Source organism: Ambystoma mexicanum, chromosome 8 (genome assembly GCF_040938575.1).
Source record: "Ambystoma mexicanum isolate Mex_15411 chromosome 8, UKY_AmexF1_1, whole genome shotgun sequence".
NCBI lineage: Eukaryota > Metazoa > Chordata > Amphibia > Caudata > Ambystomatidae > Ambystoma > Ambystoma mexicanum.
The window spans coordinates 669896458-669918399 of NC_090929.1; the positions used below are offsets into that span (position 1 = coordinate 669896458).

The 21942-nt window shown below is 47.0% G+C and overlaps 1 protein-coding gene across 1 annotated transcript in view; it reads left to right on the forward strand.

The window, feature by feature from the left end:
* Positions 1-21942, forward strand: part of P3H1 (prolyl 3-hydroxylase 1) — a 471788-nt gene that overhangs the window by 421462 nt on the left and 28384 nt on the right. The window contains exon 14 of the mRNA XM_069610462.1: positions 20279-20419. Coding sequence (XP_069466563.1) covers positions 20279-20419 — 141 coding nt within the window. The remainder of the gene's footprint in view (positions 1-20278; positions 20420-21942) is intronic.

A 21942-nucleotide genomic window follows, 5' to 3' on the forward strand; every position in this document is an offset into this window, starting at 1 on the left:
AGGCGTCCTCTTCGGAGTTCCTCTGTCGCACAGAAAACAGGGTCAGTACAGCAGTGGTTGCTACACGGTATTGCAAAGGGCCTGCAGGAGTCTCTGGTCGTCGTCTTCTTCGGTTACTTCAGCTTCCAGTGGTCGACCTTGCTTTTCTCTCCAGGGGCCTCACCATTTATACAGTTCCAGTACTCACTCCTCTGCAATCTTCCTCAGCAGTTTACAGAAAGGGGGCGTTTGGCTGTCCAATCAGGATTAGCTTCGGGAAAAGACTGTATTTGGATGCAAGGTGCCCTGTTTAGTATCTTGAGGAGAAAAGGTACTGCGGTGATAGGACGATAGTTGTTGGGAGAAAGGGGGTATAGGGAGTGTTTTTTTGTGTGTTTTTTTTGCAGTGGGATTACCCAAGATTATTTGAGAGGAACTCATGGTGACAACAAGTAAGACTGACACAAGTGATCACAGTTCAAGGGCGTTTTTTGAACAATTAATGCTGCTTGAAGTTGGAAAAACGCCTAATCTGAACCTAAATCTAAGATGGGAGCCAGCGTCAACCATTAAATGAAAAATAAGGCAGTTCTAGTGGCGTTGTGCCAAAATAAAAAGGGCCTCTAATAAGAAACCTATTGCCAAACCTCACAACTAATATAAAAAGGGGGTGTGGCATAGTTTTCAAGAAAGAAGTGTTCTCAAATTATATGGTAGGATGTAGTAGCCTAGGTCTCCCTTCCCCACGTTTTGATCACAGGGTAAGATGGGGATGTTGGAGCACAATACAGTCGGGCTTCTCCAGCACAAGACGACTGTTCCAGTGGTAGTTCTCTGGACCGTCGATAGCCAAGTCTTGTTTCCTTAAAGTCTCTTGGCTTCAGGCCTGATGTGTTCAAATAAGAAAAACAAAAGTTCCTTTAACCAAATGAGTTTGTTCACAATGTTCGCTGGGTGATGGGTTCACCCCTGGATCCTCCTCTTCTGGGTGTTGACCCCTCTTGACTTTATATGCTTGTGTTTGGCTTCACCCCTGGATCTCCCTCTGTCGGGCTCAGACCCCTCTTGACTTTAGCAGGATTCAATTTGCTTGGTTTCTTAATGTTTACTCTCACTGCTCGTAGATCAGTCTTTCGATTGTACAGGGATTTTGCTTGACCCTCTGTATGACTACTTTGACCTATTTTGCCGGCCCTCCTACGACCTTCTGATATCTGTAGTTTCTCTTATATGGGCCTCGACCAGCGTCTCTTGAGTTAGCACCCACGTGGTGCCGTTTTCCTCTGCTGGTGGTCTCCCCTTCCCACTTTTAACAGTTCATTCAAATTTCATCAGTTTTGTTTCAAAAGTTGCTACTTTGCGATTCTCATTCATCAGAGCTCAGTTCTTATTGGTTTTCCCCTCGACTCACAGGTTGTGTTGAACCGCTTGGCTGTTGGCTTCTCTGTAGTCAAGGCCGGTACCACGGGCGCAGGAGCTTCCCTAGCTCCTGCTTATCAGCATAGGCTTTCCCCGTGTACCGTTGACATCTGCTGCAGGGCACTTGTGCTATTGTTCGTGGTCTTACGCTCTCTTCCATAAGGGTTACGCGGGCCTGGGACGAAAAGGGCAAGGTCACTTCTCTCCTCACCACCCTCTCGCTTCCTGCTGCCTTTCTCCTTCCTTTGAACTGCCGCATGGTAGCCGTCTCGTCGTGCTTTGCTCGCCTTGCTTGTACTGTGCTCTCTGGCTCCACCTTTTATCCCTGTGCGGAAGGGAAATGGCCGTCAGGCGTGTGTGATTCTGATCAATTGCCTAACTTTGCCTGACCCTTGTATTCGGACATGTTAGGTAAACGGCTCTGGTGTTAGTCCATCGTCCTTTGTGTTGTGGGAAATTGTTAAGAGTTAGAAGTAGGGGCAGTGGTTTGGAATGCCCTCCGTGAGAGGATGGGTAAAAGTGTAAAAAGAAGGGGGAATACTGTGTCTCACACGTCAGTGTCCCACTCCCCGAGGACCCCCCCCCATCCAGGTGATCCTCCCTGTGGCCCCATGGCCGTGTCCTGACCACCTGGATGACAGATCCCCGGGGACTAGCTTGAGAGACACCCTCAGGTTTATCACATACCTTTCCTCCATGCGAGGTAGCTACATTTGTTTCACAGGAGAACCGGGAAAGAGAATCCACGTTTCCCTGGTCTTTTCCTTTCTGTTGCTCCACCGTGAAACAATAGGGTTGTAGGTCTAGATACCATTGTATGACCCGAGGGTTGGACTTTTTGCGTTGGCTAATCCATACTAAGGGTGAGTGGTCGTAACCAGAGTGAACTTCCTTCCTAATAGAAAGTACCTGAGATGGGTTTATAGACATAATTTCGAAATCAAAAATTTCGAAAGTCAAAAAGTCGAAAAAAATATGTCGAAAAAAATAATACTAGCTATTATTGAGGCTAGGGCCTCAAGTTCCACCGCAGAGTAGTTTTTCTCACGTGGGAATAATTTGCGACTGGTGTATAGTATGGGGTGTTCTAGTCCGTTGCAAATTTGGGACAGGATGGCTCCTAACTCTGTAAGGGAGGCGTCCGTGTGTGACCCAAACTCCTTTGAGAAGTCGACTACCTTCAGGATATGGTTTTGGCATAGTGTTTGATTTAAGATGTTATAGCATACCTTTTCCTCGCTCCACTGAATTTTCTGGGGTTCAGCATTTGTAAGTCTATCTGTCAAACATGTCTTTTTTTCCGAATAATTGGGGATAAATCTAAAGTAATAACCTACTAACCCAAGGAAAGCTCTCCGGACTCTATTGGTCTTGGGAGTTGGAGTATAAAAGGCAGCTTGTACAGTTCCTTTTCCTATGAAGAAGCTAAGATATTTCACTGCGTATTGGGCTAATCTGCATTTAGCTGGATTTGCACTTATACCAGCATTCCTAAGGACTTTCATGATGATATAAAGATGGAAGAGATGGCCTTCCCAGGTCTTACTGTAAATGACGATATTGTCAATGTAAGCTCCACAAAAGTCTGAATAGGGTTGTAGGAGGTTATCCATAAGACGTTGAAACGTAGCTGGTGCACCATGTAGGCCAAAAGGGGGGACTTTAAACTGAAATAACCCTAGCAGTGTTGAAAACGCAGTCTTTTCCTTATCTGGCCCATATACTGGGACTTGCCAGTACCCCTTGGTTAAATCTAGGTTGGATTGGTGGCTGTTCCTAGTTTTATCAATTAGGTCATCGATGCGTGTCATGGGATATGAATCGGTCTGATATGGCATTGACTTGACAGAACTCGATGCAGAATCTCCAGGACCGGTCGGGTTTAGTGACCAATACGATAGGAGAAGATCATGGACTTGAGGAAGGCTTGATGATGTTCGCCTTCAGCATTTTGTTGACTTCCTCAGTCACTACCGGTTTACATGCCTCTGGCAGATAAGGTTTTAGATGAACTACTTTGCCTTTAGGTGTTCAAATGTAATGATATGTACCTTTTACTCTTGCCGGTTTCTCTGAGAATACATCAGGGAATGAGACTATTACGTCCTTTAGATATTCTCGTTATTGGCTAGATAACTCTGTGGAATTCATTTAATTCAGTTATCTATGTCTTCGGGAGCCAGGCAGGCTAGAACTTTGGCATGGGTGACTGATGTGTTTTCTTTCCACTCTTTTAGGAGGTTAATGTGGTATGAGTGGACTTTCTGTTTCCGGTCTGGTTGGGCTATTTTTTATGTGCACGTTCCCTCTTATTTCATAAGGTCTGTGCCACTTGGAGACACATTTGTTTTCTGAGGTGGGTAAGAGGACTAGTACTTTCTGTCTAATAGAAAAAGATCGTAAATGGACTTTCTTGTCGTAACTGGCCTTTTGCTGGTTTTGGGCACCTCAAGACCTTCCTCTTTTCTTCTGCCTTTGCTCCCCCTCTCCCCTGCTGATCTGTTCTCTCTTGGCACTGTGCACCTGGCCACCCTCTGTCCTCCGGGCCCAGCTACCTGCTCACCCTGCCACTCTCCAGCACTGCCTCCGGGCCACCCCTTGCACTGGGGTCTATACCCATACAGCCTCCCTTTTTTCTTCCTGCACTTATCTGACCTACCCTGTCTGTTGCCTTAAACCTAGCACTTGCAAATTTCTGGCTGCATTACCACTGTTTGTTGCTTTTATTATTTATTTATTGTTATTTATCTGTTTCTCCTCTGCTTCGCACTTTCCACTTCTCCCTCCTTCCATGCACTTTTCCCCTCCCCCTCTCCCATGCACTTGCGCGTTCTCAATGTCACTGGGCCGAGTAAGATCGCTCTGTTGTTCTCCCCTGTTCCCCTCCCTTGCCTTGTCGCGCTCTGAAACACTTGTGTACGAGCGCGATAGAAATAAAATATCAATAAAAAAAAAAGTCCCAGACTACTTTCATGTGTTCTCACATTCTAGTGACGGTTTGGGATATCGGAATGAGGGGCCTCCTCGCGTTCTTCACAGGTTTCCCCAAGCATGTCCAGGACATCCCTTGGTTCTCTTCCATAGAGTAGCTCAAAGGGAGAGAACCCTGTGGAAGCTTGGGGGGGGGGGTTCTCACTGCAAATAGTGCCCATGGGATCATTTGGTCCCAGTGTTTCCCGTCTTTGTCAACCAATTTTCGTAGAATTAGTTTCAAGGTCTTATAATCGGTTTGGGGATGGTACACAGAAGTTTGCAAGGTGGTAATATGGACTAGGTCTTTAACTTCGGCCATAAGCTTACTTGTAACATTTCAACCCTGATCTGTCAGTATTTCCTTGGGAAAGCCAACCCTAGAGAAATATGCTAGAAAGTGTTTCAAGATGTGCTGAGTACTATTATTTCACATTGGGAATGCCTCAGTGTATCTGGTCGCATAATCCACAATGACTAGGTCATACTTGTTGCCCAATTTAGATGTTTCCAGAGGCCCTATTAGGTCCATGCCAATTCGTGACAAGGGGACTTCTATCATTTGTAACAGGTTCAGAGGGGCAGGTAATGGAACGTGCGGCTTGTTCTTTTGGCATATCTTGCATGTTTGTATGAAAGTTTTGATGTCGGCATAGATACCTGCCCAGTAAAACCTCCTACTAATATGCGCCTGGGTTTTAGCTTGGCCCAAATGTCCTCCCGTAAGATGGGAATGTGCGATCTCTAGCACGACCTTTCAGTGACTTTTAGGTATTACCAGATGAGTTATTATTAACCCTTCAGGGGAGATTTATTTTCTGTAAAATAACCCTAGTTTTAAGAAAACTTCTTCTGGAATGGCTTGTAAAACAGCTTCAGCAAGGGCTGGATCATTTTGCTGGGCAAAGGCTAGGTCGGGATGGATGGTAGACTCCTCCATTTTCCTTTCTTCGATGGTAGGGGATTTATCAGCTTCTCCAAAGTCTAAGTTACCTCTGTCTCTTTCATCTGGTTCACTTTTTTGGAATTGAGGGAATAGGGCTCTCTCCGAAATTCCCTGTGCAATTTGGTCTCCCCGACGTACCTCAAAAGGGACATTGTGCAGCGGCGCTGTTGTGCACTACAAAGATGGCCAGCTGAAATTAAAGCTCTGGTGCCCGGCATCGATACGCGCGTAAATTCTTCGATTTAAGGGTGCGTTATGCTGAAAATACGATTTGCCGCAACTGCACACAACACCTGAGGTACTAAACCGCCCTGATCTCATTGTAGTCAGCTGCCCGCAGAGCTCGCTAGATCTCTCACGGGCCTGAAGGCACGCTGGTAGCAGTGTGCCCTCCTCCACCACATCCTAAGCCTGTCGGAGCTGACTGGTGTGGCACAGAGGCGGCTCTGGGATCCCGACTGCTCCGCAGTCAGCGAGAGACGCCTGCTTCAAGGGGCATAAGACTACTATACATCCCCCTCTAAGGGGCCACCAGGTCAGTCTGACCGCCCCTCACCCCTGTGCGCCCTACCCTGTACTGACCCATGCGGCTGCCGACACCCACCTCCACAGTCAGGGAGAGGTGCTGCCTGACCGTAGGCAGCTATATCGAGAGCCTCCTGCGATGGATGAGCGTGCGGCTGCTCCAATGTCATAAACTGAGAACTATGCAGTGCCTCCTGCATCTCCCTCAGTTAAAGTGCGCGCGTTCGGCATGGCAAAGCCCACATACTGTGAGGAGCAGTACTACGCAGTGACCGCCATCCCTGGCCACTCCTAAATTGTCGCGGGGGCCCACTGACATTTACTACCTGTGTGATGTGCTACTGCACCTGGTCTGAACCATGCAGCCCCGCCTCTGCCTGCAACCTACGACATTTACTACCTGTGTGATGTGCTACTGCACCTGGTCTGAACCATGCAGCCCCGCCTCTGCCTGCAACCTACAGTCCAAACCTAGCTTTGAACTGTAAGACGTTGTGCCTTTGCAAGTAGGAGCAACACGCATAATTTGTTACCTTGTTGTGTGCACTGCACTAAACTTTCCACATCCATTAACCGCTCAAGGCTCCAGCATAATGGAGAACAATCGTGTGATACCTCGGATAACTATCACATCCCACCAAGTACAATATCCCTGCATACCAGCCCTGGTGCCACCCCCCCTCAACCTTTTCATGCTGCCACCCGCCTGCTACTTGTACCCAGGACATGGAACACCCTGTATCCTCAGGGCTGCATCATCATTGCGTGCCCCTCACCACGCAGTATTTCCCACACCCACGCTGCCTTCAAAGATCACAACGGGCATGGCGGGGTCTGCTTGCTGCAAGGAACGACACCAAGACCTAGAATAGCCCCGGTTCCTGCCAATATTTCGGGGGTGCTCCAGGTCCACTTCTGCCTGCGAGATGCATTGCTGCAACTGCTGAGACTTACCACAGGACTGCAGGCCACTGCCCTGTCCCTACCAGATGGTGGATACCACAAGCAGTGGTAACAGCGCCCAGCCCACTGTTCCATGAGTTGCTACACTACACTCTTCGCACCCACTAACATCCAAGAGTGAAGGCGGAATACTCGCTGCAGCCACTACAGTCGCTGGAGTATAATACTCATTCACACCAGCTTTAGCACTCCCTCTTCTTTTTGAACAACTTGTGTGACAACTTGATTATCCCCTGCACCCACTGCAAGGGGCTCTCGATCCACTTTGCTACCGCATCCAGCAGCTGAAGTTCACACTTGCGATGTTCCGGCGAGTCCTGCTGCCACCAAACTAATACCGCTGCCATTGTTGCCGTGTCCATCTCTCTGCCGGTTACAACGCTACATTGCTACATTTTCCCATCTGTGTAACAGAGTAACGATGACCAAGGGAGCCGGGAATAAGCAGCGCTAGATGAATATGTTCGCTAAAGCCACACCCAAGGCAGCAGATGAAACTGACGCTGTGGAGGGCAGGCCGGCGCAGTGTCCGAGATAGGCGAACCCAGTGAACCGGGTGATGGAGTACATGCGAGAGGGATTCACCGCCATACACGCACAACAACCTGCGGATAATAGGGATACCAGAGGAAAACATTGCAGCGTCAATGGAGGAATTTGTTGAGCGCACCTTACTCTCCTTACTGGACACCCCAAAATGATCACCACAATTTCAATTGAACGGGTCCATCACACGCTCTCTCCCAAGCCCAAATCCGGCTCTCCACCTCGCCCATTCATAGCCCAAGTACTTAACCATCGAGACAGAGACACGCTGCTGCGGGCGGAAAGAGCAAAGGGTGAGCTACTATTGGGCTCCAACAGAATACACTTGTAGCCTGACTTCTCGATCACTGTTCAGTGGTTATAGGTTTGAATCTAAAGGTTTGAAATACAATAGGTTCGAGTCAAAAGGACTGAAAACAAAAGGTTGGAAAACATTTTTTTTTTTTTTTTTTTTTTTTTTTTGGGGGATGGGGGGTGTCCCCCCCAACCCCCTTTTTTGTGGTAAAAAACACTTCTTTTACCTAAACGGACACCCAAAAAAATATATATAATTTAAAAAAAAATGGAACCTTTTGTTTTCGGTCCTATTGACCCGATCCTATTGCATTCGAACCTTTTGTATTCGCACCTTTAACTGGATACCCTGTTCAGCAGAAATGTAAGACTTTTACGGGCACAAAGAACAGGTTCTGCGACCTCAATGTGAAATATGCCATGCTTTACCCAGCCAAACTGAGAATTGAACACGGCAACAAAGTGTATTTCTTCAGTGTACCTGAGAAGGCTATGAAGTTCTTAGATGACCACTTTCTAGACTGCCCCAGATAATATACTTCTCGGGTTCCCTTGTCGACCACTCCCTGAAAAGAATCTGAAAGTGGGCGACAAACACCTGTATACCCATTTGCATTTCCCCCGAAATTACCGTTGACAATTTCACCATTTAGCTTCAGTATACTTGGGAAGTATGCACCTGTAACCTGTTTTACTTAAAATGTAAGCTAGGCTGTGTAGATGCCGGGCCGAGGTCGGCAGGCAGCCCCCCATGCAAAATTGCAAATGTAGTAGGGATGTTGGGGTAGGGGCAATCATTCCTCTGATGAGGGTGGTGGGTTGTGGATCGTTTATTACAAAAAATGCTTGTAGTGCTTGCGTTTGCTGATAAAATGCAGAGCTATATAGTTATAGCTCCATTGTACTGCCTGAAACTGGCCCGTTTAGGGCACAAGGCCTATTCTATGTTTTGGGTTGGTGGGGGTTAAGCCATTGAAATTCATGAGCTGGAATGTGCGCGGTCTGGGCAACCCGACAAAAATGCAACGCTAACAGCTATATACTCAGCGACACAGGGTGCGTATCATGTTTCTACAAGAAACACATGCATTGGCTGCAGGCTGCGAGAATTCGCCAGAAGCTGGGGCACACAACAATATTTTTCTGTATACTCGACTCAGTGTAGGAGTGTTATGACCCTTATACATAAGTCCATACCATATGTCCTCAAGCAGGCACACTTAGATCCACTAGGCCGCTATGTATTATTGCGGGCTGTGCTGAGAGGTCAAGAAATAGTTCTACTGAATGTATACGGACCAAACGTAGACAACCATGAATTTTACTCAGAAGTGTTCGAACTGCTGGCGTTACACCCCCTAATACCAATATTGTGTTGGGGAGACTTCAACACAATAGTGGACTTAGATCTTGATCGGTCCGGAAGTAGGCCGACAGTTAACCAGTGCCGCTCAGACGATACGAGAGGACCTAGCGGTCCTTGAAATGTTAGATGTCTAGAGGATGCTCGACCCGACATCACGCAAATACTCTTACTATTCCACAGTGCATGACTCTCATTCCTGGATAGACATGTAGTGGCTATCTGGCGTCCTCATAACCCACCTTGGAGATGCTGACATACTAGCTAGAACCTTCTCAGACCACTCTTGATAACATTGACGCTAACACTGGGTGACGCTTTGGGCACTAAGAGTATGGAGATTCAAGCCACAGGCGCTACTAGAGCCCATCTTTGAGTCCGAAATGGTGAGGTGTGTGGATGAGTACTGCGAGATAAACACGGGCTCTGTGGGTACACAGGTGACTCCGTGGGAGGCTTTTAAAGTCTATGTGCGGAGCATGGCCCCGGCCATCGAGTCGAGCCTGGTCACGGCGTGACATTCATACTAGCAAATCTAATCTAAAACGGTTGGAATTACAGTATATGTCCTCACTTAGTGTCGCCGCCCTGGGAGACATTGAGGCCGAATTCGACAGATTTCAGACGCACGCTGTCAGAATTGAAATTTCCCGACAATCCTGACTTGGCAAGATAGTATGGAGAGGGTAAATGCCCTGGCAGACTAGTAGCTAGGAAGGCACGACAGGCAGGGGAATCCACCATATCTATCTCTCTCTCTCTCTCGTGCGAGACGCGACTGGAGCACTGGTCCACACCTCACCTGAGGTAACCCAGGTATTCCACTCCTTTTACGCCACACTACATGGCAACTCCGACACAGCAACCCTCCCCGAGATAGACGCATACTTAGACAATTTGCCATTATCATTGCTGTCCGATGAGTCCCAGGAGGTTCTTGATCGACCCATCTCCACGGACGAGATAATCACTGCCTTCGAGTCCCTCCCACCTGGAAAGGCCCCTGGATCGGACGGCTTCCCTTTGGACTTCTTCAAGCCTTTTAAATACTGTCTTGCCCCTCTACTGACTGCCCTATGTGAAGAATCCTGCATATTGAAAACACTCCTCCCCACGCTACGCCAGGCCGTGATTACAGTCCTGCTAAAACCTGACAAACTAGCTGAGCAATGCGAGTCCTACCGTCCCCTCTCCCTCATAAACTCAGACGTTAAAATATTCGCCAAATTCCTGGCCCTCAGGCTTGCCCCTTACATAAGACGCATTATCCACCCTGACCAATCTGGTTTTGCTCCCAGCCGCTCCACAGCGCTCCATCTAAGACAACTTTTCAATGTCCTGGCCCAGATAAGCCCAGAAATACAAGCAGTCGCTGCGGCTCTTGACATTCGAAAGGCCTTTGTTTCAGTATCCTGTCAGTTCATGTGGGCAGTATTGCATAAATGCAACTTTGGGCCTCAATTTATATCATGGGTACAACATCTATATACGTCACCTACTGCTAGAATTAACATAAATGGTTCACTCTCTGCTTCCATCGACATTTGCAGCGGGACCTGACAGGGATGCCCATGATCTCCCTTAATATTCGCTATTGTGATAGAACCCCTTGCAGATGCTTTCCAGCATAGACACGCCCAAAGGGGGATCAGACTCTTGGGTGAACCCGAAATTATCTCGCTATATGGGGACGACACACTATTATTTGTGCAAGACCCTATGCAGAATCTAGCCCCAATCATGGACGATGTCTGATCCTTCGGGATCCGATCTGGACTTCAGGGCAACTGTGTCAAATCCAAACTATTCCCTCTCACTGATGCCACTGTCGTTCCACCTGACCTTATGGGATTTGCCTCGGCACCCCGGGAAATCAAATAACTAGGGATTGTTGTGGCTTGTCACCCAACGCTACTCTACAACCGCAACTATGGAATCAATCTACCCCAATTTACAGCTAAGCTTTGTGCCTGAGCGAAGCTCCCACTTATGCTAGCTGGCCGCGTGGCGCTCTTTAAAATGATTACCCTCCTGAAGCTACTGTATTACCTTTTGAATATACCAATGTGGCCTGGCACCGTATTCTTTGCGACACTGAAGGTATTGATTAATAACTTCTTGTGGCACGCAGGAGCGGTCAGACAAATGGGATAAACTAACGAGACCCTACATACATGATGGACTCACCGCCCCCGATTTTGAAAAATACTGGTTAGCAGTGCAGGCATACTATGCAACCTATTGGTTCGACGTTGACACACGTCATTCACATGTTAAAATTGAGCGACACGCGGCGGGCACTCGTGACGTGCACTCACTGATAGTACCACAGTGTGGAAGGTCCCTGCAGCCTGTAACCCCATTGCTGTGACAGCACTGACTTGGGGTAAAATATGGAGAATGCTAGACAACCCCCACCCCTTGCACAGGGACTTACCGTTATGGAACTTCTTCCTGTCATTCCCTAAAATAAATAGAGCGGCTATACGACAATGGGCAATGGATGGCTATACAACCATGTGGGATGTTTACAACATGGGGTCTTTATCACGCTTCAAGATCTGCCGGGGCCCACGCAGAGACTCCTCGCGTTGGTAGCAATATGGGGGACTGCGTCATGCTGCTAAAACAGCTTGGCAGGAATTCCCTGCAGTGCCCCCTGATGAACCATTACTGGATATTGTTAGGGGGGGCCTCTGCTCGTGGCAGAATATTCAGGCTGTACGACTTGCTGCAATGCCATGGTAACAAACCTCTCACGAAATTCTGTGAAGCTCGGGCCAAAGACCTAGCCATAGATATCACTGACGAGATGTGGGAGGCTATGTGAATGCAGATACAGGCTGTTTCTTTTAATTCCAGGTTTCCACTAATACAATTCAAGATACTGCACAGGTTCCACTACACCCCGGCAAGATTACACCTCTTCTCTCGCACCCACTCCACCCAGTGTCCCAGGTGTCACTCTGACGAGGTGGGATATCTCCACATGCTATGGGACTGCCCTGAACTGACAACCTTCTGGGGGTAGGTGTGCAATACTATGTCCACGATATTTAGTTGCACCATCAAGTCCACCCCACTAAACTGCTTATTTCACATGTTCGAGCACCTGCGACACGGCTTTCACAAACTGGCGAGCCTCTTTATGCTGTTGGCAATTAGAAGTATACTGTTACTATGGCTGCGCCCCACCTCTCCATCCACGTCACACCGGCTACGGACCATCACATGGGCCTCTGACGCATGAACTGTAAACCAATAGACATTTGGCCACCATTTCGCAATTATTTATTGTCTACGCAGACCAGCACTTGAAACAATAGGAACACTCAGAACAGCTATTGGCTCTCCCTTCCCCTTTTATCCCCTTTCAGGCGTTGTGTGTATTTATGCTATTTACTATACGCCATGCCTCGATTTGTACCGAACCAATGTGAGCAATAACAAATATAAGATTCTTTCAGTTTATATTGCTGCTACTTTTATGTTTTGTTGCAATGTCGAGCACCTTATGAATAAAAAATGTTTTTTAAAAGGGACTTTGTCATGATTCTGTAAGAGAACCTTGACATCTCCCTGGAAGTCCGGGTCAATAATGCCTGCTAAGACGTCTATCCCAAATTTCCACGCTAAAACAGATTTTGGGTCTAATCGGATGTAACACCCCAGAGGGGGAATCAAAATGAAATCCGTAGAAATCATTCCTCTTTTCCCAGGGGGGATGATAGCTCCCTACTGCTACAGATATCAAACCCTATTGATTCCTTGGTGGCAATGGAAGGGTTGGCGGCTCTCTGACTAAGCTTTTGAAATTGTATGGTTCCCCAATTTGCTTCAATTGAGTCCCATCCCACTTTTGACACCATATGTGAGGAACTCATGGTGACAACAAGTAAGACGGACACAAGTGATCACATTTCAAGGGTGTTTATTGAACAATGAATGCTGTGTGCAGGTTGAAACAACGCCTAATCTAAATCTAAGATGGAAGCAAGCGTCAACCATCAATTGAAAAATAAGGTAGTCCTAGTGGCTTTGTGTCAAAATAAAAAGGGCCTATACTAAAAACCCATTGCCAAACCTCACAACTAATACACAAAGGGGATGTGGGATAGTTTTCAAGAAAAGTAAGCAGTGTTCTCAAATAATATGTCAGGATGTGGTAGCCTGGGTCTCCCTTCCCCACGTTTTGAGCACAGGGTAAGATGGGAGCTTGGAGCACAGCACAGCACAGTACAGTCTCGGGCTTTTCCAGCAAGAGACGATGGTTCCAATGTTCTCAGGACCGTCGATGGCCAAGTCTTGTTTCCTTAGAAAGGCTCTTGCTTCGGGCCTGATGTGTTCATTAACAAAAACAAAAGTTCCTTTAACCAAACGAAAGTTTGTTCCCAATGTTCGCTGGGTGATGGGTTCACCCCTGGGTCTCCCTTTTCTGGGTGCTGAGCCTTCTCAGTTGTTTATCAAAGTTCCCTGTATGGTGATGGTTTCACCTCTGGGTCCCCCTCTTCTGGATGTTGACCCCTCTAGACTTTATATGCTTGGGTGTGGCTTCAGCCCTGGATCTCCCTCGGACGGGCTTAGGCCCCTCTTACCTTTAGTGAGATTCAATTCCCTTGGTTTCTTAATGTTTACTCTCATTGCTTGTAGATCAGTCTTTCAATTGTACAGGGATTTTGCTTGACCCTATGTATGACCACTTTGACCTATTTCGCTGCCCTCCTACAGCCTTCTGGAATCTGTAGTTTTTCTAATATGGGGCTCAACCAGAGTCTCTCGAGTTAGCACCAACGTGGTGTCAGTTTCCCTCTGCTGCTGGTCTCCCCTTCCCACTTTTAACAGTTCATTCAAAGTTCATCAGCTTTTTTTCAAAATTTGCTACTTTGCGATTCTCATTCATCAGAGCCCGGTTCTTATCTGTTTTCCCCTCGACTCACCGGCTGTGTCGAACTGCTTGGCTGTTGGCTTCTCTGGAGTCAAGACCGGTGCCACAGGCACTGGAGCTTCCCTCACTCCTGCTTATCAGCATAGGCTTTCCCCGTGTACCGTTGACTTCTCCTGCAGGACACTTGTGCTATTGTTCAGTTTTAGGCTCTTTTCCACAAAGGTTCTGCAGGCATGGGACGAAAAGGGCAAAGTCACTTCTCTCCTCGCCACCCTCTCGCTTCCTGCCACCTTTCTACTTCTTTTGAACTGCCGCGTGGTAGCCGTATCGTCGTGCTTTGTGCTGTACTCGTCTTGCTCATACTGTGCTCTCCGGCTCCACCTTTTATCCATATGGGGAAGGGAAAGGACCATCCGGTGTGTCTGATTCTGATCAATTGCCTGACTTTGTCTGACCTTTGTATTGGGACCTGTCAGGTAAATGGCTCTGGTGTTAGTCCGTTGTTCTTCGTGTTGTGCGAAAGTATTAGAGTTAGAGGGGGGGGCAGTGGTCTGGAATGTCCTCCGTGAGAGGATGGGGAAAAAGTGTAAAAAGAAGGGGGATACCACGTCTCACCCATCGGTGTCCCACTCCCCGAGGGCCCCCCCCCATTCAGGTGATCCTCCCTCACTGGTCCACCCCCAGGAACTGGATCCAATAGCGATGCCTGTGTCCTGGCCACCTAGATGACAGATCCCCCGGGGACTAGCTAAGGAGACACCTTCAGGGTTCTCACACTGTTTGGCACTAGGTTGGATGAGAAGGATGTGTTGATGAATCTGGTTATGAACGGAACGACTGTTGCAGAGCATTCTTTGATGGTAGAGGCTGGACATACGTCCCCTTTTAAATATAGACTGTTTAAGAGTTTTGAGGATATTTTCTGTTTCTAATTCTGTTACATTTCTGAATTTGAAGGCTGGGGTGTTGTGCTTTGTTCTGGTGAAGGAGGGCAATTTAGTAAGGCTAGCTGATGTTTGTTTCTTGGCAATTCGTTCCGTTAGAGATGTTATTTTTGTTTGCACAGCGTTTTCAGTGCTGATGCACCAGGTGCTTGGTGGTGAAGACGGAGTCTGTAATTCTCTAAGTATTTCGAAGCGTTCTTGTGAGTTTAAATTGGCATTGTCTATTCTTTTGTCATAGCCTGATGTTTAGCCTTTATCATGGCCTGTTTGTATTCATTAGCTGTGCTAGTAAAAGTGGATTTGTTGAGGTGGATACGGTCTTTCTTCCATGGGTTTTCCACTCGTCTCTTTTTGGACCGTAGGGCCGATAGTTCAGGGGTGAACCAAGAGGTAATATGACTTCTAGGTTTGGCCTTTCTTGGGAATAGAGGAGCTACTGTGATAACTGCAGGTCAAAGTCGTTGAGTAATGCTTAGCAAGGGGTTCTGGGTCTGATGAGTCTGCTTAGTCTGTGGGGCAGGGAGTGAGGAGGGGGGTGATGGAGTCTTTGGTGATGTTTCTCAAACATCTGATGAGTTTGGGGGTAGGCGCTGAGTGGTTGGTGGTGGTTGTTTCTGCTTGGGGAGTGAAAAGCATAAGATGTGATGGTCTGAACAAGGGCAAGGGGCATTAGTGTGATGAAAATGTCTGTTAAGGCCCAATATCCAGTCCAGTGATCTTCCTTTAATGTGGGTAGGTTCTGTGATTCGATGAGTGGAGCCTAGGTCAGTAAGAGTCTTGGCTAGGGCTATCGCAGCTGTGTCTAAACGGTTGTGGATGCCTAGGTTAAGGTCTCCTAAGATTATGACTCTGGACGCGGATTTGATGTTATTACCAATTGAGTGGATGACTTCTTCCTCAAAGGACATTGGGGGTCGGTGGGGGCAGCTGGCTGTGGATAATGTGAATGGGGATGGAATCAGAGGGGGAGGAGGTGAGTTTAAGTCAAAGTAGTTCACAGTGTGCAATGTTGGGGGACTTAATAGGTCTGATTTGAAAGGGAGTCTTGGTAGATGAGGGTGACGCCTCCACCTCTAGCTTCGGTTCTGTCCTGTCTGAGTATGGTGAATCCCTCTGGTAGGGCCAAGGAGAGGGCAAGGCCTGAGGCAGGATGGAGTCAAGTTTCAGATATTGCTAGGAAATCTACTTTCTGGAAGGTTATGCAGTAGTTTATTTCCAAAGCATGTGCAGTGAGTGATCGGGCATCAATAAGGGCTGCATGGAGGAGTCGGCAGGGGCGGGGGGGGGGGGGCGCGGGTTTGACATCACAGTAGGTTGAGGGCTTGCAACTGGATTTCTGTACGGAGGGTGTCATGTTGATAGTGGACCAGGTGTGAGTATGTTGTGTGGTGAGGACGTTGGCTGTTGTGGATTTAGTGACATGAGGCAATGTTTTCTGGGCGACCATGCAGATAGAGGCTTTACCTGTGTTGGTGGGAGGTTGTAGATGGAGAGTACAGGTCCTGGCCCTGAGGTGGGCAATTCTGGTTGAGCTCTGAGCTGCCCGGTAGTGCAGGGGTGCAATGAGCGTTCTGCTGCCCAGTTTGGGGGGGGGGGGCAGTAGTTACTGGAGTATGGTGCATAGTTGTATGAGGACCGGTGGTGATAGACGGCAGGAGTGGAGGGATAGGAATGAGCCTCTGGGCTGAGTGAGGGCCTGCATATTTTCTCATTGCTGGCTTGTGCTGGCAGCCTTTGGTTTTACGTGCGCATTTCCTGTGTTTCACAGTGGTGCCATTTTGGACTATACACCTAGATGGGTGAATGGGAGAGCTTTGGTGAAAGGAGGGGGCTTAGATCATCGTCCTAGTCTGATAGTTAGAGGGCTTGTAGGTTATGGATGCATACGTTGGGGGATTTCTCACATTTGCCGTTAGGGGCAGTACTAGTTGGCGTCGGGTTGAGAGGTTTTGTTGTTCCATGAGACAGAAAATTGGCATGGTGCCAGGTAGGATTCAGTCCAGGCAAGGACTTGATTGCAAATCCCAAGAAAAGAGAGTATTAAGGAGATCAGAGTGATCGACTGTGCCAAAGGCAGCAGACAGGTCAAGGAGAATTAGGATGGAGAATAGGTTGGAGTGCTTAGCAGAGGCAATGAAGTTGGAGACGTTCATGAGAGCAGTTTCCAAGGAGTGATAGGAGCAGAAACCTGCTTCGACATTTGTAAAATGGTTGAACCCTATCAAGCACTTTACAAATAGTGCAGAAGGAGAGACACAGGGTGAACGTTAGCTGGTAAATTCAGATCAACCCCTTGCTTTTTTAGGAGAGGGGTGACCATGGCCATTTTAAAAATAGAGGTAAAACAGAGTCTAAGGGCAGGTTGAAGAGTTCAGTGAAGTGAGAGGACGACTAAAGGGACAATAAGCTTGACTAGCTGAGGAGCAAGAGGGTTTGATCGTGACCAAAAGGGGTTAGCCCTCATCAATAGAGTTATAGGACTTCTTCAGTAGTTATATGACTGAAGTCGGAGGTCGAGGCAGAGGGGTCTGGTAGAGTAGGTGGAGTCCTTAAAGTAGGGGGAGGGAGTGTGAGGAAGGTCAGGAGTGAGTCTCTAATTTTGGAAATGTTTGCAGAGAAGTATTCAACTAGGTGATTTACCTGTAAGAGTGGAGTTGATCATAATGGGTTTGTGAGGAGTGAGTTCAGGGTGCCCTTTAACTTGCGAGGATGGGTTGGAGTGAAAGTTAATGAGGGTGGGGTGGAATTGCCTTTTCGGTCTATCAAGAGAGCACTTTAGAGAGTTCAGCGAGAGAGGTATAATTGCAGGACCTCATGCGAGTGGGTACGCCTCTGTTTGCGCAGCAGCCGATGCATGTATGCGCAACGGCAGCGTATGAATGGGGTGAAACATGGTTGTGGTTGCTGAGACTAATGGGTGAAATTTAGCAGTGAAAGGAGAAGGAGTCCTATAGTAGGCATTGGAAGCTGTAGCAGGCAGTGTTAGTGGAAGAGGCATCAGATGTGAAGGAGGAAAGTGGGAACTGTAGGTCCAAGAGAAAGGGAGGAATGGCAGAAGGTTTATATTTCCTTTAAGTAATAGGTGAGGCAAGTCGTGAGGAGAGGCAAGGGGGTGGAAAGGAGATGACGGTGGAAACAATGGCGTGATCTGACAGGAATGGTGTGACAGTATTATTCATTGCTGAGAGATGGGGATGAATAAGAGATCCAAAGAGTTACCAATGTGGGTTGGTAGGTTATGGATATAGTGGAGAGTGTGGTCATATAGAAAAGACTGAAGTTCAAATTTCGGAGTGGTTGGAGAGGGAAAGTTAGTCACTTAAGAGAATAAGGTGATTAGTGGAAAGAGAGTCAAGGAGTTGGCCAAGCTCATCAAGGAATAGGCCAGCGGGACCAGAACGGTGATAAATGATGATGATGTGAACCTGGCGAAGCAATAGTAGAGATGGTGAATGCAAAAGAGGTAGGAGAGGACTTGACATTGGAGATTTGTGAGGCATTGAGGAGAGAAGAGAGTAGGTGTCTGAGGCCTCCACCTCTGCCAGTCAGACGAGGAGAGCGAATGAAGAATAGTATGGAGTTGTGTAGGGCTGCATGTGTGGCAGTGTCAGATGGAGACATCCATGTGTTAGTGATGGCAATGAGATCGAGGGGAGGAATGCTAGCGTGAAAGTAGTTATTGATCAATTAAGTTTTGTTGCATACAGACTGAGCATTTGAGAGTGCAATGTTCAGTTGATGCGGTAAAGAAGAGTAGAGCAGATGAGTCTCAGGAGGAGAGGCGGGGTATTAGTGGAGGGTTTTGTTTGCTCGTCTTCTTTGTTTGTTTGAAGTAGGTGAAAGAGTAGTAGGTGGAGTAGTGGCAGTTTCCAGAGGAGTTTTATGATGGAGATAGGAAAGGAGTAAGCTGTAGTGTGATTTTAGAAAGCATAGCAAGAGGAGCAGCAGAAGCTAATGCATTATAGGTGAGTACTGCAGTGTGACAGCACAGTCATTATAAAGCTTGGGGTACCTGCAAATGTGGACTCTTCAGGGTCCTATTGATACTTTCAGAGTTTTTTGTTGCTTGTTTAGTTTTGTAATTACAGGCTTCCAGCGCTGTTACCCCCTGTTCAGCGTGTCTGGTGTTTTCTTCTTGAAGTGTTGGGTGCACACACAGATGGGCAGCAAGGCTTTTGTGGAGGCCTGCAGGTAGCTTCATGAAAAGGGAGCATCAGTTTCCTCTTGTTCGTGAGAAGTCCAGTGTCTGCAGACCCTGGCAGAGCTTCACTGACAAATGTTTTTTAGGAAGAAGCAGCAACAGATCTTCGCCATGGAATTTTTTTATTTGCCCTCTCTTCACTTTCTACACAGTCCGACAATTTCCATGTTACAACTTTAATCATGTTAGAATGTGGGCTCCCAGATGAAATACTTATGCAGGCATAACATATTACCATTTATGACAGCCATGTCCCGTTCATATAAAGTGTTGCTCTGTGACTCCATTGTAGATTTTAACACAGATGCACCCTCAGGAGAGTCCCTTCTTAGTTGCAAGCTCAATGCCACTAATATCAAAAAAATGAAATGCTGTACCTCAACCAATGGGGCACTTTCACCCTACCATGAGGGGTCACTCACACTAAACCTGAGACTTAATGTCTCTGGTGGGGGGCATTAGAGTTGTACCCGATAAGTATTTCGATGTGGATGGACCTGAGAAAAGGGTTGATAATACAGTCCGGAAAAAGCCAAATTCAGGTCCTCTCTTCATTGGGACAGTTTTGGACTTAGATGCACTTTTATTTTCTATAGTCCCACTCTCTACGAAAACATTCTTAGAAAGTTTTATTTTGAACGGTTGGATAAGCCAGAATAAAGCTTGCATTAATAAAGCTTCCCACGTGTAACATGCGAGTCATAGGCTTGACATTAGTAGCTGCTTTATATTGACATTGGTTTTCTTAGCCCTTGAATTCAAAACGTATACCTCCAAAAAAGAACACTTCAAAATGAATCGCAGATGGCATAGTCATATTTGTATTTCTCAAAATATGTATTGTGGAAGAATCCTGTGTATTACTCTTATAGTAGGACATTTGTGAGACCAGGGCTGTGTTCAAAGAACTCATAACGTCAAAGTTGTAGTCATTTTTAATTTATATTTTGATTTGGACAGCTATGGACATCTTACTATTTCTATCATTTCATTACAATGTAACACCAGGCAATACAAGTATATCTTTTCACAACATTTTGCAAAAAGGAATTAAAACATGAGGTTTTGAGATCACAGAATGTTAGTTCTGTAATTGTAAAGTCTGTTGCTCATAGCTATTAAATTGTTTGCATCGCCCATTGAGTAGGTTTCTGCTGCATATGTTTTTCAATTTATTAGTTGCACTACGTGGGAAGACTTTGCCTGCTGCATTATTTTTCATCATGGATTTGCTTGTTTTCAGGCACAGGTGAGACCACAGTGTGGACGTGTGGTTGGATTCTCCTCTGGTGAAGAGAATCCTCATGGAGTGCAAGCAGTGACTAAAGGCCAGCGTTGTGCCGTTGCCTTGTGGTTTACTCTTGATCCTCGACACAATGAGAGAGTAAGTATGCAGCTATCATTTAAATCATGATATTTGTTATCCTGACAAATGTGCACATGAAATCACAGATCCTGTCTTAATGGGGCTCGGTGACACAGGAGAATTACGATTTCCAATGCCTCATTGTTGTAGTGTGCAGAATCTAATCTGGTCAAACCTCATGCTCATGCCGGACACATAACGGAGGCCACTGAGATAATCACACTGCTCAGACCCGAGCATCTGGTAATGAAGGGAGGGGGGGTTCTAAGTAGGAGTATGGAATATGAGGTGCAGCTTAGAGCTTTTCAGTTTGATGAAGAGGAAAGATGAGGGAAGAGGAGCAGGCTAGAAGAGGATAAGTGGAGGCAGTGCGAGAAAGTGAAGGAGTAGGTAGACTTGAGAGAGAGAAACTGAGGAAGTGGGAAGGAGAAAGGGGGAGTGTAGGACATGGACATTAGAAAAGGATCAGTGGAGAGAGGGGCATGGAGGAGGTATTAAGAGGAGAGAGTAAATAGAGCGGAGGTGAAGGAGTGAAGAATAAAGGAGTACAAGAGGAGGAGGGCTACAGAATGCCAAGTGAGATTGTGGCAAAGCAGAAAGGAAGTGAGGGGGTAGTGAGAGAGGGAAAAAGAAGAGGAGAGTTTTAAAGACCAGTAGGGAGTGAGAGACAACAACGATTGAAGGGAAGAAAAGTCACGAGAAGGGACAGAGTATAGGACCACATCAATGAAGTCCCCAGCTAAGATTACATATAGGATGGTATGGCGAACGTCAGTGGCTAGAGCAGATCCATTCAGCAATGAGTGGTGGGGGTACCGTTTGAAGAACCAGGATCCAAAAGCTAGGGTTGGTGGTCCAAGTAATCCTCCAGTATTGGGGACAAACATGACATCCTGAAGAGTACGGAAGCTCCCAAGACAAACTTAACATAAAGTCAAGGAGCAAATATGGGACACTTTACATTTCAGTGACAGTGAGTGGCTGTTTGCCACCAAGAAGGCTTGTCTGTTTTAAAGAACAGGGAACGACTAAGGCCCATATACATATCTTCCCTAACCCTGTTTGGTGTTTGAAAAATAAATCCATTGTGAACTGTTAATTGGTCTCGTGCTGTCTTGGCCATGACACAACTTTCAGGAAGGAGAATTTGAGATCCAGCTTTGACGACCTGGAATATGAAGATTGCTGGGCTGTTCAACAGAGTCAGCCGTAGATAGTCACTGTGGTGTGACTTTCGGAGATGTGAAAGAGGATGCTTAGTCCTCTGGTAATTCCCAACGGTATTAGGCTGGTTTGGTGATAAGATGCAGCATGTTTTGGACATTATTTTCAGTTCTGGCTCCTGATCCAATTTCTGCATGAAGCCACTGGGCACAACCCCAGATGAGGTCAGCAGTCTCACGGGAGGTGACCCTCAAGATGTGGATGCCACAGGTTAAGAATAATTCCTAATCTTCCAGCTATCGTCTCTTTTGTTTTGCTGTAGTCACCCAGAGTGGGACAGGTCTGCCCAGACGTGAGTTCTGTGCTGCTGTGTTCAG